Source organism: Camelus dromedarius, chromosome 15 (genome assembly GCF_036321535.1).
Source record: "Camelus dromedarius isolate mCamDro1 chromosome 15, mCamDro1.pat, whole genome shotgun sequence".
Classification (NCBI taxonomy): Eukaryota; Metazoa; Chordata; class Mammalia; order Artiodactyla; family Camelidae; genus Camelus; species Camelus dromedarius.
Window position 1 is genome coordinate 31,485,058 of NC_087450.1, and position 26,901 is coordinate 31,511,958.

The window sequence follows — 26,901 nt, forward strand, 5'->3', positions numbered from 1 at the left end:
CTTTTTGAACTCTTGTTATCCTTAGCCATACTAAACCCCAGTGATTACTTCTCTGATGGGAAAAAGTGCATTTTCAAAACACGTAAGACTCTTTCCCAATCCTCTCTCTCTCTCTAGTTGGCCTGAGAGAGGGGATTTGTAATTTGGACGAGCTTTCCAAATGACTGATCATTTCTACCTCCTGTTGAGAACCATTGCTCAAGGTAGCTCAAGGCACCTCCCTAGTAGTGGTTTTTTAAACTTTAAAAAGTACCAGAATCATCTAGGATGCTTTGTAAAACAATAAAATACCACAGTCTAGAATTTATATTTTTAGCAAGTACCTGTGTGTTTTTATGTTTGGGTACTTACATGATACTTTACAGAACATTGTTCTACAACTCTAGCATAACTTGAATTACATACGGTTCATTGATTACATAAGGTTTACAATTGTATCCCCTTTAATGATGTGGCCTTTCCAAAGGCCCTCTGTTATAACAGCAAAATCTTTAATTTCCGCTTTCTATTCTCTCTCATTAATTGATCTCATTGTAGGTTCCATCTTAACTACTGACTTCTTGCCTTGGTATTCTCGTTAAACTTTGGGTAATGATTCTGGGAGGTCCTTTCGGACTCCAGGAATTAGTGCATAGTGAGCGGTTTTCTAGGATAAAGACTGATCTAGCAAGAAAGCTAACACAAGAACAGACGTTTGTTGACTGCTTGCTATGTGCCATGGCTGTCCTAACTCCTTTACACACATAGTCTTCCACCTCTCAAAGGTAATTTGTTCCTGAAAATTCCCTCATAGGGAATCTCTCTTAAAATGTAAACAGAATTCCTATTAATTTCAGTGGCCAAATTCCTTTCTTTAAATATTCTTTGAAATAAATGCAGGTACATCACAGTTTAGTTATCACAACACAACCCAAGAAGAATTTTCTCTTTGCTAATTACTCCATAATCTGTCCCTCTGTTCCATTTGTCTTTTGTACCTGTTACTTGTTAAAACCATACTCTCAGAAAGACATTCTTACGATACTCAGTGCTTGTGTAATTCAAGCTTTAATGCAAGGAAAAAAAGAAGCTTTAATGGAAACAGAATCATAGAGACAAAGGAAATGAAAGAATACATTGCAAATGATCTCTCTCAGTGTATAATTTGATATTACAGGGGCTCTAAGGTACAAGACACACTGCTGTAAATTAACAAACTGAAAGCGCTTGGAGAGAACTTAACCTACCATCAGTAGACAGTTCAGCTGTGAAGATGAACAACCACATAATGGCTCTTGTTTTCTGCTTATATTGTAGATGTGAGAGATTCAGATGGGTCGTTGAAAATGAGAATAAATGCCTCATAAGCCAAAATAGGTATATTAGTAAAATTACTTGCAAAGGAGAATTTTTGTAACTGGAATGAAATGGTATACCTTGGGATATGATTCTATTAATATATATTTCCTATGGCCATGCTTAATCTTTCTAAACACTTCATGAACTAGGTACTATTATTATTCCCTTTTTATAAGAAACTGAGGCACAGAGAGGTCAAGTGACTTGCCCAGGGGCACACATTTGGTAGGTGGTAGAACCAGGATTAGACCATCTGGCAGCTGGCTTCAGAGCTGCATTTTTCACCACTGGGTTACATGGTATGTTAAGGTCCTGTATTATTGGTTTTGGAGACTTGTTTTTGTTGCAGTGGAAAACTAGGCACTGCTATGATACTTTTCTGTCTTAAGGTTGTCAATTTAAGGTTTTATTTTGACTGGAATACACTTATATGTGATTATAGACTTAAAAACCGATCTGTAGATCTTGCTTTTGTTTTTCCTCTTACCCTTCTCCTAAAGGGCTTTCAACACTCCAGGATATTGAAACAGGAGTGCAGCATATTTTAGCAGACATGGTTGCTAAAGACAAAGACACACTTGACTTCATTCGGAAATTGTGAGTAACTCTTAAGAGAGTTTTCTGCTTTCTGGATTCATGCTGTTAAGGGTTGCATGGTTAATGCTAACTCCAGTGTTCATTAAAAACTTTATTTTCAAACTTTTTTTTTTTTTTAAATAGCAGAACTCTTTGTTTAAACAACAGAACCAGAATATGTAAAACAGATTAAACTTGCTTTAATTGAATTCTGGGCAGGGAGCCTGGAACTCTGCCTGTTCACCCTCCTTACCCTGAAGCACCTCAGTGGAGGCCTGAGAAACAGAGTTTAAAAACCACTGCATTATGCAATACATGCTAGAGAGAGATTCCTAACCATTTAGAGTGGATGGTTTTGCTTTTTAAACATGCTGTGATGTATGTACTTAATTTTATAATATCTCATTTCTGGTGTTTACCAGTGGTTAGGTTAACTTGAGAATGTTTAATATCAAGTACAGATAAAAATGCTGACCTCAAAATGAATTTTAGCTGATGGAGAGGGCAGCTTACCCACGGTATCACAGTCCCAATTTATAAGAGTAAAACCCTTTGACCTAGACCCTACTTGGGCTTATGCCTCCTTAAAAAAAAAGATACTATTTTATTAAAAACCCTGTTTTTAGGTACTCTGTCTTTCCTTTTCTTTGTGTAATAGAAGACAGGGTTTTGCCAAAGATCTGCTCTTCCCCTCTCTCCACATCTCTAGCTGTATGAGCTGTGCAGAAGCGAGGAAAGGTGGAGATGAACCAGTTGACTACTGTTGCTTCTCAGGGTTTTTGTTAAATATAAAGGAGAGAATTTTTCTATTTTCTCAATGGCATTAGCAGGAATGAGCTGAAGCAGGAGAATTGCCCAGGTTTTTAAATATGTTTTTATAATTAATTTTACTGCTGAAATTTGGTTCAATTTCATAAATTGTCATTGGAAGCCATCCTGACACATCATCTTGTTTCCCTTTCTTTTAGCTTTTAATTGGTTCTGACTCCCTAACTCAGTGGTTAGAAAAGGAAGATATCTAGGCTAGAGTTATTGATCTCTTGCTTAACTACGGATGGTATCTGAACTCATTTAGGCATTTTATGGGAGGACTGGGATGAAATATAAATAGATCTGGAGCACCTAAGCTAACATGAAAAGGCTAGGAGTCCTCTTTTGATGGGTTAATAATGTTTTTATAGTCGGATATCATTTAAAAAAAATCTAATTTGGTGAATCTCACTTTTTTTTTTTGGCTAATCTTGTTTTCATGAAAGATTTCTTTACTAACGCATGTTTTCACAACTACTTGTTTAATATTTGTGTATCTGAATAGGTGCCAAAATAGATATATTTGTATCCAGTCATCTCTGGCAAAGGTGTCCTCAAAAAAAGTAAATGAAAAAGATGTTGATAAGTTTCAGCTCTACCAGAATTTTTCATGCAACATAAGAAACATCCAGCATCATCAGGTAAATAAGGAAGCTGCTTGTGCTTGTTGATGGTAGTAATAGTAATACTTTGTATTTGCTTATTCCTTTGCTTACTAAGAAATTAAAGAATCTTCAATCAACTATTTTTTCTTTATATAAATCTTTATTATATTGTTATGTCCTCCCCATTTTATAAATGGGGAACTCAAGACCCACAGAAGTTAGTAAATGACACTGAGAATTATTAGCAGAACTAACAAAATAATACCTCAGGTATCTTGACTTTCTTATTAGACTTTTCTTCCCAGTATGCTTGGATTTGAACTCAAATTGGATCTTTTTCCATATGAAATATAAATTAGGGATATCTGATTTAGAATAAAGTATGAGAGGTCTCACTTAGTTGTATAAATCATAGTCATGATACCTCAGTCTTTTAATTTCATTTTTCAGTTTACTAATTATCCTAATTATAGTTAGGATTCTCAAGAATTTATCTTTGGTTCTTTTTTATAATTCTCAACTCTTTACTGATATTCTGTATTTGTTGAGACAACATTCTCCTGGTTTCCTTTAGGTCTCTGTCTATGATTTCCTTTAACTTGCAGCATATTTGTAAGTTGGCAGTACTGAAAATCAGATTCTATCCCCTCCCCAGCATTTGTTATTGCTGCTGTTGTGGGTTTTTGTATTTTGCTTGGGTAGCATCTAAACTATTTCTGTAGTCTGTATTCTTTCTTGTGTGTGGCCACTGAAGTCTTTGTTTCATTAGCTTAGTGGAGAACTAGTTACTTGACAGAGATTTCCTTAATTCCTTGAGCCAAAAAACCCCCAAACTCTCCTAGTCTTGTATATTTACTCTGTTGCGGCACTCCTTCAGCAGTTAGGGAGGCTGTTTACAACTCTGCCTTAGCCTTCACTTCCTCTTTGGGTGGAGCTCAAAAGTCAGTTAGAGGTGAAAGCTTAACGTCTTCTCAGGTCTTTGCAGAGTGTGTATTTGTCTGGTCCTGAGTGTGTACATGATCTCTTAGATTTCCTAAAATATGCAGGAACTTTAAAAAGCCCCTCTCCCCTCAGTTGTCTCATTTCCTAGCTTCTTCTTTGGGTCTGATTGATGGTTGCCATAATTGTAATCTCTTATCCCCAACTGTTATCCCTTACCCCTTTGAGACTGCAGCTAACACATTGTCTTTAAATACTTAAATGCCACCCAGGAAATGGCTTCTGTCTAGGAGAAGCTCTGAGACAGGCAAAACAAAGGCAAGCCCTTGAGCCAGTCCCTCAGGGAGCCACGAGACAGATCACAGATTTTTGAGAATAAGGTGCATATGGCTCCCTTTGGTACTAGCAGCCTGCACCAGGAATGTTGCCCGTAATCCTCACTGCCACTGCTGAACCGCAGAGTGGGTGATGATAAGTGGGTAAGTTTTAAAAAGTGCTCTTTTACTAAAATTCTGAAGTTTCTTTCTTCTTTTAAGTGTTCCTCTGATTGTTGTAAGTTTTTGATAGATTCCAGAGTTCTGAAAAAGTTGATTCTGACAGTTTTTGCCAGTTTGTCCTGTTTGTAACTTTTGTAGACAGTTGGAGTTTTGAAATTCCATACTCCACCATTTTGGTGATGTCACACCTAATAGCATCTTTAAAGTGTGGTATGTATTCCCCTGTTCAATTCTGAAACCAGCATGTGGCTTTAACCTTATAAAGCATCCTTCTTTATCTTGTTTAATGCTTTTTAGCTTGAAGTCTACTTTGGTATCAGGATTACAACTTGATTTTCTTAATGGAAATTGATTCCACCCTTGTTTTAATCTTAGCCCTACAATTATATGAAGTGCTTAAAACTTTGCAGTCTTCTTTTAGGTGATTGAAATTTCTTTTCTAGTCTAGTATGGAATTGGCAAAGTTTTTCTGTAAAGGACCAGGGAGAAAATATTTTAGACTTTGTGAGCTAGGCGGTTCTTCCAACTACACAACTGCCATTGTAACATGAAAGCAGTTATAGATAAGACATAAATGAATGAACATGGTTGTGTTTTAGTAAAATTTTATTAATGAAAACACATGTTAGACTGGATTTGTTCCATGGGCCATAGTTTGCTAACCTCTGTTCTTGTACACTTAGAAGATTTTACGTGTATAGTATAGGCATGCATTATTCCATTGCACTTTGCTTTATTGTGCCTTGCAGGTACTGTGTGTTTTACAAATTGAAGGTTTGTGGCAACCCTCATCATGCGAGTCTCCTGGTGCCATTTTCTAACAGCACTTGCTCACTTTGTGTATTTGTGTCACATTTTGGTAATTCTCACAATATTTCAAAATTTTCCACTATTATAATATTTGTAACGGTGATCTGTGATCAGTGATCTTTGACATTACTATTGTAATTGCTTTGGGATGCCATGACTGTACCCATGTATGATAGCAAACTTAACTGATAAGTGTTATTTGTGTTCTGACTGCTGCACCGACCAGCTGTTCCCCACTCTTGCTCCTTTTTGGGCCTTCCTGTTCCCTGAGACACAATCATATTGACATTAGGCCAGTTAATAACCCTACAGTGGCCCCTTAGTGTTCAGGTGAAAGGAAGAGTCATGTATCTCTTGCTTTAAATCAAAAACTAGAAATGAGTATGCTTAGTGAGGAAGGCATGTCAAAAGCCAGGACAGGCCACAAGCTAGGCCTCTTAATGCCAAACAGGTAGCCACGTTATGAATGCAAAGGATACGTTCTTGATGGAAATTAAAAGCACTACTCTGGTGAAGACACGAATGATAGAAAAGTGAAATAGCCTTACTGCTGAATAAGGAAAAAGTTTCAGTGGTCTGGATAAAAGATCAAATCGGCCACAGCATTCCCTTAAACCAAAGCCTAATCCAGAGCATGGCCCAAACTTTCTTCAATTTTATGATGGCTGAGAGGTGAGGAAGCAGCAGAAGAAAAGTTTGAAGCTAGCAAAGGTTGGTTTGTGAGGTTTAAGGGAAGAAGCAATCTCTGTAACATAAAGTACAAGGTGAAGCAGCAAGTGCTGATGTAGAAGCTGCAGCAGGTTATCCAGAAGATCTAAGGTAATTAATGAAGATGGCTACAATGAACAATAGATTTTCATTATAGACAAAAGAGCCTTGTACTTGAAGAAGATGCCATCTAGGACTTTCATAGCTAGAGAAGAGAAAATGCCAGGCTTCAAAGCTTCAAAGGACAGGGTCTCTCTTGTTAGGGACTAATGCAGCTGGTGACTTGAAATTGAAGCCAGTGCTCATTTACCACTGCTCTATAAATGGGACAACAAAGCCTGGATAACAGCACATCTGTTTACAACATGGTTTGCTGAATATTTTAAACCCACAGTTGAGACCTACTGCTCAGGAAAAAAGATTACTACTCATTCACAATGCCCCTGCTTACCCAAGAGCTCTGATGGAGATGTACAATGAGATTAATGTTGCTTTCCTGCCTGCTAACATAACATCCATTCTGCAGCCCATGGATCTAGAAGTAACTTCAACTTTCAAGTCTTATTATTTAAGAAATGCATTTCAGAAGGCTATAGCTGTCATAGATAATGATTCCTCTGATGGATTTGGGCAAAGTAAGTTGAAAACTTCTGGAAAGGATTCACCATTCTAGATGCCGTTAAGATAATTTGTGATTCATAGGAAGAGGTCAAAATATTAACATTAATAGAAGTTTGGAAGAAGTTGATTCCAGCCCTCATGGATGACTTTGAGGGGTTCAGGACTTCAGTGGATGAAGGAACATCACATGTGGTGGAAATAGCAAGAGAACTAGAATTAGAAGTGGAGCCTGAAAATGTGAAAGAATTGCTGCAATCTCATGATAAAACTTTAATGGATAAAGAGTTACTTCTTGTGGATGAGCAAAGAAAGTGGTTTCGTGAGATAGAATCTGCTCCTGGTGAAGATGTTGGGAAGATTGTTTAAATGACCACAAATGATTTAGAATATTACATAAACTTAATTAATAAAGCAGCAGCAGGGTTTGAGAGGATTGACTCCAATTTTTCAAAGACATTCTACTGTGGATAAAATGCTGTCAAACAGCATTGCCTGTTATAGAGAAATCATCCATGAAAGGAAAAGTCAATCAATGTGGCAAACTTCACTGTTGTCTTATTTTAAGAAATTGCCACAGCCACCCCAATCTTCAGCAGCCACCACCCTGATCAGTCAGCAGTCATTAACACCAAGGCAGGAACCTCCACTAACAAAAAGATTATGACTTGCTGAAGGTTCAGATGATGACTGACATTTTTTAGCAATAAAGTATTTTTTATTTTTATTTTTTTAATTTTCAAAATTTATTTTTAATTACATATTGAAGTATAGTTGATATACAGTATTATATAAGTCACAGGTATACAATATAGTGATTCACAATGTTTAAAGGTTATACTTTATTTATAGTAATTATAAAATATTTGCTGCCCTGATTTGTACAATATACCTTTGTAGCTTATTTTATACATAATAGTTTGTACCTTTTAATCTGCTACCCATATGCTGCCCCTCTCCCCATCCTTCTCCCTTCTCTATCCCTGTGAGTCTGTTTCTTTTTTTTTATATTCAGTAGTTTGTTGTATTTTTTAGATTACACATAAAAGTCATATCATACAGTATTTGACTTATTTCACTTAGCAAAATATGCTCCAAGTCCATCCATGTTGTTGGAAATGGCACAATTTCATTCTTTTTAATGGCTGAATAGTATTCCATTGTATATGTATACCACATTGTCTTTATCCATTCATCTGTTGATGGACACTTAAGTTGCTTCCATATTTCGGCAATTGTAAATAATGCTGCTGTGAACATTGGGGTGCATACATCTTTTCAAATTAGTATTTTTATTTTTTTTTTGGATATATACCAAGGAGTGGAATTGCTGGGTCATATGGTAGTTATATGTTTTAGTTTTTCAAGGAACTTCCATACTGTTTTCTACAGTGGCTGCACTAATTTACATTCCCACCAGCAGTATATAGGGTTTCCTTTTCTCCACATCCTCACAAACATTTATTTGTGTTATTTTTGATGATAGCCACTTTTAAATTAAGGTATGTACTTTTTTTTTTACATATAATGCTATTGCACACTTAGACTACAGTATAGTGTAAATATAACTTTTATATGCACTGGTAAACCAAAAAATTTGTGTGACTTGCTTTATTGTGATGTTTGCTTTATTGTAGTAGCCTGGAACTGAACCTGCAATATCTCCAACATGTGCTTGTGTTCTCTGAGTTTTGACACATTCACAATTTTTTCCTGTGTCCTTTATACTTGAATGACATTTTGGCTCAGTATAATATTTTGTATTAGCACTTCCATTCCTTAAGTTTGTCATATATGTTGCTCTGCTGTTGCCTTGCTCTGTATGCTTTTTTGGGGAATTCAGTTGCTAATCTAATTCTCTGTTTCCTAGAAATGCTGAAGGTGTGGGTCCTGTGTTGATTTATTTATTAACTTTATTGGTTTCATAGGAGGATAGGGGGAGATTTGGAATCAGGACACTGCCAGTGTTCTTTAAGTCTGGAATTCCTCAATAAATCATTTTTTAAATTTATTTTTCCTCTTTTCTGAATTTTACTGTTATAAAGAGAGGATAATGAAAAAGACTAGAATGCATTACTTTTCAAGTGATATTTAATTATCATTATTAAAAATGTAATTAAAAAAACTTTTGGTTGTAGAGATGTTAAAGGTTTGTATGTATGTGTGTGTGTGTTTGTGTGTGTGTGTGTGTGAGATACATAACATGAAGAGTATTCCATTAAACCACAAATATTTCAACACTAATTATATATTGGTTCCTACTTGGGGTGTGGAGTTGACATGGTCCCTGCTGTTGAAATTTTGAAGTGTTTCACTATTATATCTAAGTTGTCAGTTTTACTTTTGTGTGCACTCTGTCATACCAGGTGAAGTGAATACTATTGATAATTGGGAAAATTGATAGAAGAGTGAAATTTTACTTGCCTGGCCATAGTCTACTGATAGAGCCTAATGAAAAAGAGTTTTTAACAAACCAGTGACTCTACACTAAAATTCCTTTTGCAGAAGTGATTTTGCTGTTGGATGTGGTCTCCCTTTATTTGATTTAATTTTATTGCCACTTTAGAAAAATCTATTAAAACCTAGTTTTCTTAATATATTATTGGAAACATTTTGGTCTTTGCATTTTAACTAGTGTGCTTATTAATTAGCCCATGTGGCATTCTGAGTTAGTTTGTGGTTTAATTTAAGTTTTTGATTGACACAGGCTTCTAAGTGTGACAATATTAAGATCTAAGAAGGCAGAGCATTTTGGGAATGTCAGTTTTGAAAAAGAGCCCTGTGTTTTGAGAAGAACTTTTTAGTTATCTTGGAGGCTAGAGTGATAAGATGCTAGCTCATGGAGATGGCTTTTCATTTCCTATAGTGTCAAGGTCTCATGTCCCCAACTCCAAACCCTGTTTTTCAGATAGCTCAGCATACAGTATCCCAGTGTACAGAAGTGAGGGAAAATGATGGCAGACAGTGGTAAAGGAAGAACAGTACCTGGAACTCCTGCAAATACTGTGGGAAGAGCTGTGATAGCTGTTCACTAAATTCATTCTTCCAGCTACATCCTTTCTCTTTTTTCTCCACAATGGTCCTTAGTATGCTCCTTTCCACCATATAAATTTGTAACTCAGCCTTCACAATCTTTTTTGTAGCTTCTTTCACTGGTATCTCACTTTCTTTTTTTTTTTTTTAACATTTTTTATTGATTTATAATCATTTTACAATGTTGTGTCAAATTCCAGTGTTCAGCACAATTTTTCAGTTATTCATGGACATATATACACTCATTGTCACATTTTTTTCTCTGTGAGTTATCATAACATTTTGTGTATATTTCCCTGTGCTATACAGTGTAGTCTATTCTACAATTTTGAAATCCCAGTCTATCCCTTCCCACCCTCCACCCCCCTGGTAACCGGTATCTCACTTTCTGTGTCTTTTACAACACCTGCTTCATATTCAGTGCTGCCATCTGCAGTAATTCTGCTTTATCTCTCTACTGTTAATCTCCATTTTGCCCCAAACTCTGTTTCTGTTACTCTATTCCTTTTTCTACCATGGATCCTTTGGTGTCAGGATATTTTAAAGTTTGACCTATGACTTTACTTGCTGTGGTGGGAAAAAAAAAAGCACCCCCTCACTACCATTATTTTTATATAATAGTGTATTTATGTAAATCAGAATTAAATAACTTTTCCCCTTATATTATTATCCTCCACATGAATGCATTTATTACAGATAAGTTCTTGCATAAAAAACTTTTATTTACTGTTCAGTGTTCCTTTCAGTATGTTAAAGAGGTAGCAGACATTGAAGATTTTATCCAGCCCAAACTAAAGTTTATTTTGTACTAAAATTTAGTTTTCAGTGATTATTTTATTTTTGCCAATGTTCACCTTAGAAATTTCTCAAATATGTTAAAAAAAAGAAAAAAATATCCATTAATTTTAAAACTTTGATGATTTATTCTATATTTAACATTTTACTTTAAAATAGCTTTAAAATTTATATGAGTTAAAGTTACAAAAAGATACATACTTTTCATTTTTTACTTTCTTTTTGATGTGAGAAACAACTTTTTAGTGTAGAATTATTTTCTGGTATTAAATTATTTTAAGCTTGTTTCACCACAGATAAGTTTAATTTTGTTAGGTATTGTCATGAAAATGTGCTAAAATTGTTAAAATATCAATTTGTGTCCTGTAAGGGAGAATCTAATTTATTAAAACCTCATTCATTAAGATGTATTAGGGGGAGGCCATGATGAATTATTGAAAAATCTGAGTGTATACTAAAGTGATGCTGTTTCTTTAACTTCGCTGTCTTTTAACTTATTATATTATATATATGTGTGTATATTTTATAAACTGGACTAGGAGATACTATTTAACAGAGGCTGTTGGTGAAATTGATTACATTATTTAATTAATTTGTGATTATACTCCAAAATCTCAGTATTTGGTATAGAGTATTTTAGCAAAGGAGTGTTTTTACTTATAACAGCTTTATTGAAATATAATTCATTTCACATATAATTCACTCATTTGTACTGTACAGTTCCATGGTTTTTAATATGTTCACAGAGTTGTACAATTGTATAATCCTTTTTAGAATATTTTCATCACTCCAAAAATAAACCATGTACCCATTTGCAGCCACTTCCACTTCCCTCCAATTACCTTGTTGCCCCAACCTCTAGGCAATGGACTTCCCATCTGTATAGAGTTGTCTGTTAAGGACATTTTATATAAAGAAATTGTGGTCTTTTGCATCTGACTTCTTTCACTTAGCATAATGTTTTCAAGGTTCATCCTTGTCTATCTGTCTTTTTGATTATGGCCATCTTAGTATGAAATGGTTTCTCTCTGTGGTTTTGATTTGTATTTTTCTAGTAGCAATGATGTTGAACATCTTTTCATGTCCTTATTGAACATTTCTATATCATCTTTGAAAAAAATGTCTCTTTGGATCTTTTGCACATATTTAGGTTGTATCTTTATTGTTGAATTGTAAGAGTTGTTTGTATATTATAGGTATAAATCCTTTATGTGATATATGATTTATAAAACTTTTCTCCTGTGCTAAGTGCTTTCTTTTCACTTTCTCAGTGGTATCCTTTGAGGTACAAAAATTATAATTTTGTTGAAGTCCGGTCTATTTTTTTTTGTGCATTGAATATACTTATAGTATTTTATCTAAGGCCTTATGTAATTCACAGTCATGAAGATTCTGCCTTGTATTTTCTTCTAAGGGTTTTATAAGTTTGGTTTTTATATTAGGTCTGTAATTAATTTTGAGCCAATTTTTGTGTATGGTGTGAGGAAGCAGTACAGTTTCATACTTTTGCATGTGGCTATCCATTGTCTTGGCATCACTTATTGAAAAGACTGTATTTTCCATGTTGAATTGTCTTAACACCCTTGTTGACAATCACTTGATGGTTGATGTATAGATTCATTTCTGGACTCTCTATTCCATTGGTCTGTATGTTTATCCTTAATGCCAGTACCACACTGTCTTGATTACTGTAGTTTTGTAGTAAGTTTTGAAATTGAGAAGTGAGAGTCCTCATGGTTTGTTCTTTTTTTTTTTTTTTATAAGATTGATTTGGTTATTCTGGGTTCCTTGAATTTCTATGTATATCTTAGAATTAGTTTGTCAATTTCTGCAAAGATGCTACCTGGTATTTGATAGGGATTGCATCAAATCTATAAATTATTTTGGAAATTATTGCCATCTTAGCAATATTAAACCTTTTGGTCCATGAACCTGGGAGGTCTTTCCACTTACTGAGGTCTTCTACAGTTTTTTTAAACAATGTTTTATAGTTTTCAGAGTATAAGTTTTGAACTTCTTTTGTCTAATTTATTCCTAGTATTTTATTCATTCTGGTGCTATGGTAAATGGAATTAAAAATCTTTTCAGAATGTTTATTGCTAGTTCGTTTGTAGAAACTGATTATCTTGCAACCTTGCTGAGCTCTATTAGTTCTAATAGTTTTATAGTGGATTAGTTAGGATTTTCTGTATACAAGATTATAGTATCTGCAAATAGAGAGTTTTACTTCTTTCTTTTCAATTCAGATGCCTTTTATTTCTTTTTCTTGCCTAAATTTCCTGTCTAGAACCTCCAGTACAATGTTGAATAGAAGTGCAAGAGGAGGCACCCTTGTAATCTTAAGAAGGAAAGCTTCCAGTCTTTTATCACTAAATATTATCAATATTTTATATTAATAATTATTGAATATTATTGATATCTATTAAACATTATGAATATTTAGTATTAATTATTATCTTTGGCATTTTTGTGTGTGCCCTTTATCACATTGAAAAATTTGCTTTCTGTTCCTGGTTTGTTGAATGTTTTTATTATGAACAACTGCTAGAATTTTCGTATTCTTTCTGCATCTATTGAAATGGTCATGTAATTATTGTTTTTTATGCTCTTGTTATAATGTATTATGTTAATTGCTTTTTGGATGTTAAACCAACCTTGCATCCCTGAAATAAATCCTTCTTTGTTTTCATGGGGGAGATAACTAGGTTTATTTATGTATTTTTTTTTTAACGGTGGTACTGGGGATTGAACCCAGAACCTCATGCATGGTAGGCGCACACTCTGTCACTGAGCTATACCCTCCTCCCTGAAATAAATCCCTCTTGATTCTCATGTTCAATCCTTTTTATATGTTTCTGGGTTTGGTTTACTAGTATTTTATTGACAATTTTTATATCTGTATGCATATGCATTTGGTCTTTATTTATTTTGCATTGTTCTTGTCTGGTTTTTGTATCAGGGTAAATGGAATTGGGAAGTTTTTTTCTTCTAATGTATTTTTGGAGAAGTTTGTGAAGAGTTGCTATTAATTCTTTTTTAAATGTTTGGTAGAATTCAGTAGTGAAGCCATATTTAATTTTCTACTTTTAAAATTCTATTTTGGCAGTATGTGTCTTTTTAGGAGTTTACTCATTTTATTTAAGTGATCTAATTTGACATACAGTTGTTCATAGTATTCTCTTATTATCCTTTTTATTTCTATAACATTCGTATTAATGGCTCTTCTTTCATTCTTGACTTTGGTAATTGGAATATCTCCTTTTTTCCCTTGGTCAGTCTAGTGGAAGGTTTGTCAGTTTTGTTGATACTTTCCAAGAATCAACTTTTGGTTTTGTTGATATTTTTCTATTCGCAATTTTATTAATTTTCCCTCTATTCTTTATTATTTCCTTCCTTCTGCTTGCTTTAGGCTTGTTTGTTCTACTTTTTTTGTTTGTTTGCTCTTCTTTAAAGAGTGTTTTTAATGTGTTTTAAAAAACAATTGCTCTTTTGATATGTTAATTAAGAGCAGGGACAGGTTGGTCTGAATTTAAATTTCTCTTTTGCTGCTTGCTAGCTTTGTAATTTGGGACAAGTTAGTCTTAGAAAAATTATCATATAAAAGTAAGATGATAATACATGCATCACTGGTGGCTTTGAAGATAAGTGTGGTAATATATTTAAAGTGTTTAGATGGGTCTGACAGTTGGTAAGTGCTCAATAAATGGTAATAATTAGTAGTTATGAAATATCTCACTTAGGAATTTGCATGTTTGTATTTATCTTAGCAATATCTTGTCACAAATCTAAAATGTATATCCTTCTAACTCCAGATGATCAAAAACTTTCAATTAGTAGAATCTGAAATGAGATTTTAGATCACCAGTGTCTCATCCTGTGAATATCATAGGCTTTGTGCCTGTGTTTTACTTTGAAAAAACTTGAAAAAAGTATAAAGAAATGATTATTTTTAATACATTCTTGGTAAATGAATGAATACAAAATTGATATAGTTCTAGGCTGGATAACCACCCAGTTTGTTTCACGAATGTTGACTAGTTCAATTGATCATTTATATATTTTGTGGATCATCAGTCTTTGCCATATATGTTTGCACTCAGATTCTGGCAATTAACCGTGGAGAAAATTTGAAGATACTAACGGTCAAAGTTAACATTTCTGATGGAGTGAAGAATGAGTTCTGTAGGTGGTGCATTCAAAACAGGTCTGTTTATAGAATTTTCTTTCTTTCATGTTTAAAATACCATATTGAGATCTATATGTACTGATAATGTGTAAAAAAAGAAAAAGAAAAAATTCCTTAAGAATGGTTCTTTAGTTCCCAGAGAATTATTTTATTTAGCTGGCTCTTGTTTAAGTTCTTTATTTTCCATAGGAGCATTTCTTCAGTTATCTTTATAAAGAGAAATTTCTAGAACATGACTGAAAATTATACTGCTCTACCACAGTAATGTAAAGTATTATAGTATAGGTCAAATAATATTACCATTTATTCAACTGGAGTAGAACTGAATAAAATAAAATATAGATGAGCCAAGGAACATCAACTAAATCACTGCAAGGAAACTCATTCCTTGATACTTACTAGTATAAAGATAACAGATTAAAAATATAAGTAATACTTCCTTGACTACTGAGGACAGACTCTGATACTCAGTATTATGAATATTCATAGGAAAATAAGCTAGAAAATGTCCCTAATTTACTGTGATCTATTTATAAAAAACATTTCTTAAAAGGAAATTAGCACAGTCCCACCACTTTATAGTGATAGATATCATCAGTCTACACAATTACATGAAATATCAGTTAATTCTCTCAAATTTGTAGGAAAGGTATTATTCACCATTTTAAGGATAATGAAACCAAGAAAGAAATTAAGTAGCATGCTCATGCTCATAAGCGTAGGAAGTAGTATAACTAATTCAAACTCAAATATGTATATCTGTCTTAGGATTTTGCTCTATGAAACTATCTTAGAATATCATCATGTTTTAAATTAAAATTATCTAATTTCTTAATAGAATTTTTTAAATCTATGATTTCTCTTAGGTATTTACAACTCTTTCCCTGTCCTACATGTCTTCTGCTGTGATCTGAATAGTCCTATAGGCACTATTTATTTCCTAATTAATTATTGTTCTCTCCTTGCGTGTTGACATAAATTGGACAGAATCCTATCACTTATGTATAAAGAAACAGAATGAAATATTAAACTAATTAGGCCAATATTTGAATAAAATACTTGCATGGAACTGCAGTGGAAGGTAAGTAGGTTTATTGAGTAAAAATAGTAGTCATTCGATTGATTCTGATAAACGTCCTTTGATATTTGTCCCATTCATTATCCTTTATATGCATGTGTTCTCTCTTGTATTTTTTAGATGAATAAACTTGGCTTTATTGTTTCCTAAAAGTTTTATAGTTTTGCATTTTATATGTATGTAAGTCCATGATCCATTTTTTGTATAAGGTTTGTGGGTTAGCTTGAGTTTTATTTTTTTGTACATGGATGTTCATTTGCTCCAGTGCCATTTGTTGAAAAGGCTGTCCTTCCTCCATTGAACTGATTTTACCCTTTGTAAAAAATCAGTTGGATATATCTCTGTGCATCTATCTCTGGTTCTCTGTTTTATTCCACTGATATGTGTCTGTCCTGCCACCAATCCCACACTGTCTTGGTTACTGTAGCTGTATAGTAGGCCTTAATATTAGGTAGAGTGATTCCTCCTACTGCAGTCTTCTTTTTCACGATGGTTTTAGCTATCCTAGGGCTTAAGCCTTTCCATGTAAATTTTAGAATAAGCCTTATTAACAAAAAACTTGCTAGGATTTTGATAGGAATTGCATTAAACTTGTAGATCTTTTTGGAGAGAATTGACCTATTTACTATGTTGAGCTTTCCAATCCATGAGTATGGTTTGTCTCTTCTTTTACTTAGGACATCTTTGATTTTTTCCATTAGCATACAGGTCCTGTGCATGTTTTGTTAAATTTATATCTAAGCATTTTTTTGATTTTTTTCATCAGCATGGAAATCCTGTATATATATATTTAAATTTATCCCTAAACACTTCATTTTCTTTGGAGTGATTATAAATGGTATTGTGTTCTAATTTTGGTTATGGTAGAATTCTCCATCGAAACCATCTGGGCCTGGAGATTTCTGTTTTGAAAGCTTGTAAATTATGAATTCAGTTTCTTTGTTGAGTTTTAGTAATTGTGACTTTTTAGAAATTGAGTCCCTTTTTCTTTTACGTTGAATTTATGAGCATAAATTTGTTTATAGTATTCCCTTATTATCCTTGTAATAGCTATAGGTTATGAAGTGATATCCTTTGTATTATTCCTGATCTTAATAATTTGTGTCTTTATTTTTTATTTTTGGCAGTCTTGCTAGAGATTTTTGAATTTTATTTATTTTTGAAGAACCATATTTTCATATCATTGATTTTTTTTTTAAATTGTTTTCCTGTTTTCAATTTCATTTATTTCTGCACTTGTATTTGTTACTTTTCCCCTTTGTTTGCTTTGGGTTTAGTTTGCTTTTCTTTTCCCATTTTTTGAGGTAGAACTTTATATTATTGATTTGAGATCTTTTTTCTTTTTTTTTGCTTGTGTGTGTGTGTGTGTGTGTGTGTGTGTGTGTGTGTTTTGTTTGTTTGTTTTTTTATGGGAGGAGGTAATTAGGTTTATTTGTTTATTGGAGGTACTGGGGATCGAACCCAGGACCTCATACATGCTGAGCATGCCCTCTACCACTGAGCTATGCCCTCCCCCGAGATTTTTTTCTTTTAAATGTAAACATTTTAGTGCTATTAATTTCCCTCTCGGCACTGATTTATCTGTGTCCACATATTTTGATATGTTGCATTTTCATCTTTTATTCAGATTTATCTAATTAAAAAATCTCCTTCGAAGCTTTTTCTTGACCCCTGGGTTATTTAGAAGTATGTTGTTTAATTTCTAAGTGTTTAGAGATTTTCTTGTTTTCTTTCTGTTATTGATTTCTGGTTTCATCCCATTATGGTCAGAGAACATACACTTGCATGATTTAAATTCTTTTACATTTGTTGAGGTTTGTATTTTGGCCCAGGAAATAATGATCTTTCTTGGTAAATGTTCCATGGGCACTTGAAAAAAAATCAAATGAATTCTGCTGTTGTTGGGTTTAGTGTTCTGTATATGTCAGTGAGATCCTATTGATTGATTTTGTTGTTCATATCTTTGATATCCTTGCTCAGCCTTGTTTTACATTGTTTTGATCCACTGTAAATACTTAAAATTACTAATAGATGTTTATGGGTTCTAACAAGATGGTCATGAGTGGAGGGTATTATTCTCAAGGATTTGGGAATTGAAGAGAATGTCTCTGAGAAGGGGATTTTAGTACTTTAAGATCTTGGCTGCTGGAAGGACAAATCCTGTCTATTCACATATTTTTGTTTGGATTTTTATATAATCTTGGCGAACAAATCTTGGTCATTTTAGATAATTTTGAATAAGTAGCCAATATTTGAAAGTTTTAGGATTTTCATATAAATGCATGTTTCTGAGTTTTTCTGAAAAAAACAAAACAAAACAAAACAAAACAAAACAAAACATAATCTGGCACAACTGGCCATGCATTCTGGTGAGAAATTTATTTTCTCCCAGTTGTGGAGGCTGGAAATACAAGATCAAGGTCAGACTGATTTGGTTCCTGGTGAGAACCCTCCTTTTGGCTTATAGACAACTGCCTTCTTACCTGCCAGGAGGAAAGATAGAGGAGGGTATCTGATATTTCTCCTTATAAGGATGCGAATCCCATCATGGGGGCCCTGTCCTCATGACCGCATCTAAACCTGATTATCTCGCAAAGACCCCATCTCCAAATATCATCCCATTTGGGAGTTAGGGCTTCAGCATACTAATTTTAGGGGACATAATTCAGTCTATAGCAGTGGGTTTTTGGTGACTGTCTTAAATCTTAACATTTTTGACCATTATTAATAATACTTTGGAGACTCTCCTCAGATTGAGAAAGGTTTTTTTTTGTGTTGTTTTGACACCTTAAATTTTATGTGTGACCATGGTTACCAAGTTTTTAAAAATAAGAACTCCAGATGTCATAGTAATAATTTTCAGACATCACAGTCTCTCCTCACAGATTATGTTACTTTGGCTTTAATAAGGTTTTTTCCCCCCATTTTCTCTTCCACTTCCTCTATCCTCTTCCAGAAGCCCTTTTACAGTCTTCTTATTGTTACATCAGTTTTACTATAGGCTGTTCTCTTTTGCAGGTGGAGACCACGTGGCTTTGCAAGGCCAGAGTTAATGAAGATCTTGTACAACTCTCTGGATGATTCCTTTAAACGCCTTATTTATCCTCTTCTTTGTAGAGAGTTCAGGTATGCATCTTGTCTTATTTAACTTTGTGTACTGTTTATTTTTATGTGTGGTAATAGGCCCATTAAAGCATGTAGTAAATATTTGTTGATCCATTAACCAATTCAAAGGACTGAGTCAGAATCACAAAGTCTTAAATTTAAGCCTAGATTTCAGTCTGTAGAGGCATTCACATGCATGGATCACAAAACTTAGCTCTTAATTATGGTATACTTTTCAAATCTTGACCACTTAATGTGTACCCCTTCCAGTTCAGCAATACCAGTCTTGTAATTTGACGACCAAGCCAAACAAATGGTTTTATTGATGAGAGATTTGGCTTGGGAGAAACAGACTAAGAAGTTAATGGAGAAGTTAGTTGGCAGCAGCTTTAGAGGCAAGAGAGCCAAAAAAAGCATAAGACAATCAGTGGAGCATATGATGAATGTATTACTATGAGAGAAAGCTAATGTGTATGTTTTAACTCCAAATGGGAGCTGGTTGAATGCATAATTATCAGCAATGATGAGCAAATTTTAGGAGATTATTAAAGTGACCAGCTAAATGGACTAGCAGAAGAACTAAGGGTTACAAAGAACTGCAAAAGAGGTGAGACACAGGAACGTTTTTAGGGGAGGAGATGGACAGAAATGTTGGGAGGCAAAAACCCTCTTTCTTGCTTCTGTCTAGCCTTTTTCTTGGTAGTCACTCTTTAGAAGACAGCCATGCCTTCATATTTTCTTCCTATGTGCTATAGATTTCCTTCATTCTCACATATTTGTAAGTTTCAGCAAGGGTCATCTGGGAGCTGTAGATTTCTAGCCATGTCTTCAGCCTCACTAGAATTTATAGCAGCCTTTATAATGTTTGTTTTTTTCTTACTGGACTTGGTCATTGACTTTGGAGGTGTTTAGAGTAGGGAGTGAGGAGATACTATTAAAAAGGACATATAATGCCTTTGTCCAACTTCTTTTTATCAGAGCCATTCAGTCTCTTAATTCATCCTTTTTAGTCCAGGTATCCCTTAAAAATATTGTTTCTTTTGAAATCCTGTCTCATTTCAAGTCTGTGTGAAGTAACATTGCTTGCTTTGAGGACATAACATTTTTAAAAAGAAATTCTGTTCTTAATGAAGGAAAAAAAAAAGAAAATTATCTTACTTAAATTTTTATATTCTTTTCTTTTTTTCTCATGTCACATATAATGTCCAGTGGTGCTTTTGACATTTTTGCATATATTTGATTTGAGTAGCCTGTGGAATAATTTCACTGAGATCTGATGTATGCAGTTTGGTGTGGGATTGTTGAATGTATAATTTTTCTCTGACTTCCCTTAGCAGTGGCAAGCAAGAGCACTTTCCTTTTCTTTTTCTAAAATGCCTGTGGTTAAAAAATATATATCTTATTTCAGTCAATAAGTTGGTTTGCAGATATTGTCTACAGATGTGTTTCTTAATAGAAATTCTTATAATTACCTGAACAGCAGTTGAAAGGGAAAACCCCCAATTGATTTTTTTTAAAGCAAATTAATTCTCGAATTAAAAAACAAATTTGTCCTAATGTAGAAAAATTGGAAGAATCAGTAAAACACAAAGGAAAAAAACATTTCACTGCTTAGAGATAACCATTGTTAACCACTTTTCTCCATTCATGTGTGTATATTAAAAGACGTCATAGAGATGACATTTTTTGCAGCTGTTTTATTCAGTTGACTATATAAGATGCATAGTCTACTGCATTTCTTATTTTCATGACTATCGTGATCATTCACCCATGTTTGGCACACATACCTCTTTCACCAAGACGACATTATCAGTTTCCAACTGCTGTCTTTTATACTATCTTTTATTATATCTTGAATGTTGCCTCCTCTTTATCTCTGTCATTACTTGGAGAAAGTATATCCATGGTTAGTTCAGGGCATCATCATTTCTTGTCTGAATTACTATACTTGGGTCATATATAATTTCTGTCTTGTATTTTCTAATACATATTCCACATTGCCATGCTAAAATTCCCATCTGTTTATTTCAACTCTTCTACTTAAAATCTTCGAGTGGATCTTCTTTGTCTCCAGCTCTTTAGAAGAACGTGCATGACCATTTGTGGTCTGGTTTTTTCTTTCTCTGCAGTCCTTTGTCTTGGTATTTCTTTTCACTTTATCATATGAAATTACTTACTTTTTCTGTAATGAACCCTGAGCTTTTACATATGCTGCTTCCATTGCTCAGAGTATTTTCTTTATGCCTTCCAGCTACTCTCCCTGCCTTTGTTTGCTTAACTATTGCTTATCCTTGATTCACCCGAGAAGACATTTCTTTTAGAGAGTTCTCTTGATTTAGCTATACTTTCTATGTGTTCCCATTAGCATAACACTTATTGTTCTTTTAGAAATGCTTGTAATGATATTTTCATGTTGCTTGGCTGAATGCAGGGAGAATGACAGTGAAATGTTAGCGAAAAGCCTTAAGAAACTGAATTAAGCCAGAAAAACAAATGCTAGTTAGGTGTATGTGCCTTCACATAAGTAGATAATTCTTCCTCAATGAAGTGTGCTTTTAATTACTTTTGTTCTCTCAATTTTCTTGTGGCTAATGGCATGCATTTTTTTTAACCTGGTCTAATAGAAAAGACATATTTTTATAAATTCTTTTGAATTTCAGGAAATAATATGTTAAGAACTTTTGTTAAATAGATGAATGGTGTAAAACTTAGTTTCCAAATACCTTTAAGTCCAATATAGACATGTATTCTTTTATCCTAGAATAAGTTTTTAAAATTAGACTTTTAATAGCTTCTCTGGATAAAATTAGGAAATTGTTTATATGAGGCATAGTTCTGGACTGGTATTAGCATCTGTGTTCCTGCACATCATTGAGGAATGACAAGGAGGGTAGATGTGGAAAATGGAATAGAGTGAGAAGATGACATTGAGATATATGTAGGTGAAGGTATAAAACTAAGTATTGATAGAGGAGCCTCCTTATGATTCAATAATTTATCACTAATTATGTATTTATATTTTTAATCAGCTAATAAACTTCAATTTGACATCCCATGTAATGTCCCAATCTTTATACACTGTCTCCCTTGTATACACATATTTTTTAATGTAGATTTTTTAATATGAAGAAGAGCAGTTAGAGAAGAAGTGTAGGTATGACAAACTCAGCAAGTTTGTTGCCAGAGGATTGTTTATGGTATCATGTATTACTGAGATTAGCAAACATAGACTCAATATAATTTTGTATATGATTTTTTTAAGTTATTTTGTTATGAATAATGCTTTTGGGAGGAATAATTGTATAAAATGAATTGTGTTCTTTTTCTGGAAGAAAATTTGAATGAATGAAAAACAGAATACTTTATCTTTTTTCTTCTCTTTTTTCTGTTTCTAAAGAGCCAAACTGACATCAGATGCAGAGAAAGAATCAGTAATGATGTTTGGACGGAACCTTCGTCAGCTCCTTTTAACAAGCCCTGTTCCAGGGCGCACTTTGATGGGAGTGGATCCAGGTTACAAGCATGGTTGCAAATTAGCTATAATTTCTCCTACCAGTAAGTATATCTTTCAGCTTTTTGTATAGAAGTTGGTTGGTTGTCCTTAAATTTTGCTTTCTATATTTCACAAGGATTTGTAAATAATGTTAATTTTCAAGGACTAGAAGGTAGTTTTCTCACAAAAAGTGATACGGGAATCAGAATCAAACTTCCTATTTGTCCTCTTTGTTGACCCAAACACTCACCATATTGCTATCATTTATGCCCTTCCCTATGTCACAGTGGAGACACTGAGGATTAACTAGGCTCAGACTTTATCCCCTATCAACTTCTGTTTGTTGCAATGCATTTATATATGATGCATTTTAATCCTGTATATATTTTAAATACCAGGAGATATTTTTATTGTTTTGTCCAGTCAGTATTTTTTTTTTTTTGCCTGTTTACTCATATATGTAACCTTTCTGTTTTCTTTATTTCTTTCTGCATTTCTGTGTTTCTATTTGAGATCATTTTCTTTCTGCCTGAAATTCTAGGCTATTACTTTTCAATATGGAATCAGCTGGTGACAACTTGTCTAGGTTTTTTGGTCTGAAAGTTTCTGATTTGCCTTTGATTTTGAAAAATATTTTTGCTGGGTGTAGAATTCAAGATTGACAGTTATTTTTAGTACTTTAAAGATGTCATTCCCTTTTTTTTTTTTTTTTTTCCTGGCTACTACAGTTTCTGTTGAGAAGTAAGCTAAAATTCTTATTATTGCTACCTTGAAGGTAATAATTTTTTCTCCTCTGGCTGCTAAGATTTACTCTTTGTGATTTTCAGAAGTTTTCTTATGTGTTTAGCTGTGTATGTATGTGTGTGTATGTTTTGTCTTTTTTTGGCAGGGTGGAGGGACATGAATTCTCCTGGAAGGTTGTAAAGCTTCTTGCAGCTATTTCTGGAATTCCAGTTACGTGTATATTAGACCAATCAATTTCCTCTTCTATTTTCCATTCTTTTATTTTCTATTGATTATCTTTAATTAATCCTCTGTTCTGGTATTAAATCTATCCATTGAGTTATTTAATTTATTATGTTTTTAAGTTTTTGAATTTCCACTTGATACTTTAAAAAATAGGTTACAGTTTTATGGTGAACTTCACCTTTTAATTTTTTTTATCTTTTAAATTTTTCTTATGTTTCTTTTGGTTTAGGTTTTCATTTCTGGAATAACTTTTTCTTTCATAATTAATACCTGAGTTCTCTTATTTCTGAGATTTTAAAATTCTGATTTATTTTATTCTCATTTTCCTTTTTTTTTTTAGGTTAAGTTTTTCTCTGTTTTGGGGCACATCTTCTATAAGGGCATTATGCTAGTCTTTTTTATTTCCAGTTTTGAAAAATAATCAATCTATATCTAATTTGACCATGATAATTTTCTGTTGCTTAGTTTTAATAAAATTAGTTTTCCTCAACTTTTAGAATGGAAGGCTGGGCAGGGAAATTCTTTTCTAGCTGTATATGAATAGAGATCGTTTCTGTTTTTTCCAAATTATTAGGAAGGAAAACTTCTATATCTCTTTGGACAGAGAGATAACCTTATAATTTCTGAAATTTGCATTCTTTTTGCTTTCCTCCCTTTTATCTAGACTTTTTTTTTTCCCCTTTGCCTACACTGTCTTTACCTTGCTCAATGTGGATATGATTCTCAGTTTTTTTCTCACTGTGGGGTTTTGTCTTTAAAAGGATATTCTACTTCTTAGTTTCAAGAGTTCAAAGATCAGATTTTTCTAATCTTTTTTGAACTTAACTATGCAACCTTTGTATTGACCTATAAATTAGAGTATGTGAAAGTCTTTTCCAGTTTCACTACCTGTTCTCAAACAGACTTGTGATTTCCAGGGAAAATCTGAGGTCCATGAGATAAGTATTGTTTCTCTGTGGTTTGTTGTTTCTCTCTGCCTCCTCCCACAGAAATGCCGTGCATGACAGTCTCAGTAGTTGTTGGTGCATTGTTCCCACCTGCTCATCTTTTGGGTTTTGTGGGGATACTTTTTTATAGATAAAGTCACAGGTTTTTTATTTTGCTTTCCTAGTTGCTCTGTCTCTTTTTATGCTATGGATTTTTATAATACATGGGAAATATATTTTGTCATTGTTTTTTCCTGCATCTTTTGAGCTATCATATGGCTTTTATCCTTTGCTGTGTTTATATTGCTTATAGGATGGTTCTTTTTAAAATTTTGCACACACATACGTACATATACATGCATGTATTTTTGGTCTGTTTTTGTTAAGACTTCTCCAAGAATTTATCCATTTCATCATTTAATCCAAATTAACAAAGTTTTTTATAATAATCTCTGTGTTTTTTAAATCTACCCTTTCTTTTTCCTGATTGGTATTGCTAAAAGTATGTATTTTTCTTAACAAGTGATTTTTAATTTTAAACTTTATTGATCCTGTTATATGTTTTTTTCTATTTCATTAATTTCTGCTTTTAACTTTATCATTTCTGTCCTTCCACTTTCTTTGAGATAATTCTGTTGTTCTTTGACTGACTTCCCAAGTTGGTCACTTAGCTAATTATTTCTATTCTTTAAGTAGTTACCCTCAAATTTTAAAATATATCTCTAGCTGAAATATAATATAATACACTAAAACTCACAATTCATAAACAGCTGAAAGAATTATGTATGGTAAAGAAATTTACATATCTACAACCCCCCAAAAGAAATAGAATAGTATTACAATACTGTCTGACATACAGTAAATATTTAGGAGGTGTTAGCTTTTACTCTTGCTGATGTTCAGTGTAATTAAAAATCATTTCTCTTTTAGGTATAGTGTAGTATGTAGTTAATAATGATTTTGTGTAGTGAAACAGAGTCCTGGTAACTTAGGAAATAAAATTTCAGAGTGCTTAGGGAGAATCCGATTAAGGAATATGAATGATTCAGACTACATTTTAAAAGATGAACAGTTCCCTTTTCAGGTTCAGCTTGCTTAATCAAATCAGTGGTGTGTTACGCTTTGTAGTTTCTTAACAAAATGGCTTATTGTTTTCATTTTTTTTCTAAGGTCAGATACTTCATACTGACGTGGTTTACTTGCATTGTGGACAAGGCTTCCGAGAGGCAGAGAAAATAAAGAGGCTTTTGCTGAATTTCAAGTATGAAAATAAGTAACCTTTTGAGTACTTCAGTGGCACAGCCAGTAAGAGATAACTTTGAAGTCCCTAATTTGGAGGGAGGGATTAAGGGAAGTCCTTGGTGAGAGAGAAGGAACTGTGTAAAACAGTACTGGGGCAAGCTGCTGGAGAACTCTACATTTGGAGGCCCTGGAGGAATGCTGCTCCCTTCCTCTGCCGCCTTCACTAAACAAAGGTGGTAATATGAGCAAAAGTGAGCATTTAATTCTACTATTTGGGCCTTCTCTTTCTTTCTTTCCTCCTTTCCTTCCTTCCTCTGTCCCTCCCTCCCTCCCTCTCTTCCTTCCTTTTTCATGGATCTTAGGAATGGAGCAGTTAGAAGCTTCAGAAATTATTTGACAATATATCACATAACTCAGTCACAATTCTTTATTATGTTTTAGAATGCTCCAGCGTTTACTCATTCATGTCTAAATTTGGTTCCTTCTAGACAGGAAGAAGGCTGACTGTTCTGGAGATGGTGTGACTGTAAAACATTTCTCCACTGCCTCCTATAATACCAAGTGCAGGGGCAGTGTCTTTTATTCTACATAGGCCTGTGTTGCCCTGTGAGATAGTAGAGAGGTTGCTTGGATAATACTGTCTGTACATTCTGTACATTGTCTCCTGATTGGCTTAGAAGCATGCCTTGATCTCGTCCAGTTTCTCATTTTGTTTCTCCTTGAAGCTGCAGCACAGTGGTGATTGGAAATGGAACTGCCTGCCGGGAAACAGAAGCTTACTTTGCTGACCTGATAATGAAAAATTACTTTGCACCACTGGATGTTGTTTACTGGTAAGGATGTCAGGAATGCTTGTTTCCTTTGAGAGGCAAGGAACTTCTGAAGTTCCTTCTGTGATGAATTCTCCTTTCTCTCTTTAAGATGTACATCTTGTTTGCCCCCGTATCAGCTCTTACTATTCGTAAGAGCTTTGCAGGACAATGTAAAGTGTCTTTCTCTTGGAGAAATTTGAGTTTCGGTATCCTGAAACCTCTCACAGATGCAGCAAGTTAGGGCTTTCTTGGATTCATAGGATTTTCCAGGCTGTACATTGTGTGAGGGCTCTAGCTAACCAGTGACTATTAAGTAGGGTGGTGTACAAGGCTAGCTACTATACACTGAATAGCTGAACCT

At 33.8% G+C, this 26,901-nt stretch overlaps 1 protein-coding gene across 2 annotated transcripts in view; it reads left to right on the forward strand.

The window, feature by feature from the left end:
• The window catches only part of SRBD1 (S1 RNA binding domain 1), a 178,964-nt gene that overhangs the window by 22,191 nt on the left and 129,872 nt on the right, over window positions 1-26,901 (forward strand). For both annotated transcript variants that reach the window (XM_031466939.2, XM_010997166.3), the window contains exons 8-14: window positions 1,839-1,935; window positions 3,230-3,365; window positions 14,830-14,933; window positions 19,012-19,119; window positions 22,496-22,653; window positions 25,657-25,747; window positions 26,454-26,561. In XM_031466939.2, the coding sequence (XP_031322799.1) occupies window positions 1,839-1,935; window positions 3,230-3,365; window positions 14,830-14,933; window positions 19,012-19,119; window positions 22,496-22,653; window positions 25,657-25,747; window positions 26,454-26,561 (802 nt within the window). The remainder of the gene's footprint in view (window positions 1-1,838; window positions 1,936-3,229; window positions 3,366-14,829; window positions 14,934-19,011; window positions 19,120-22,495; window positions 22,654-25,656; window positions 25,748-26,453; window positions 26,562-26,901) is intronic.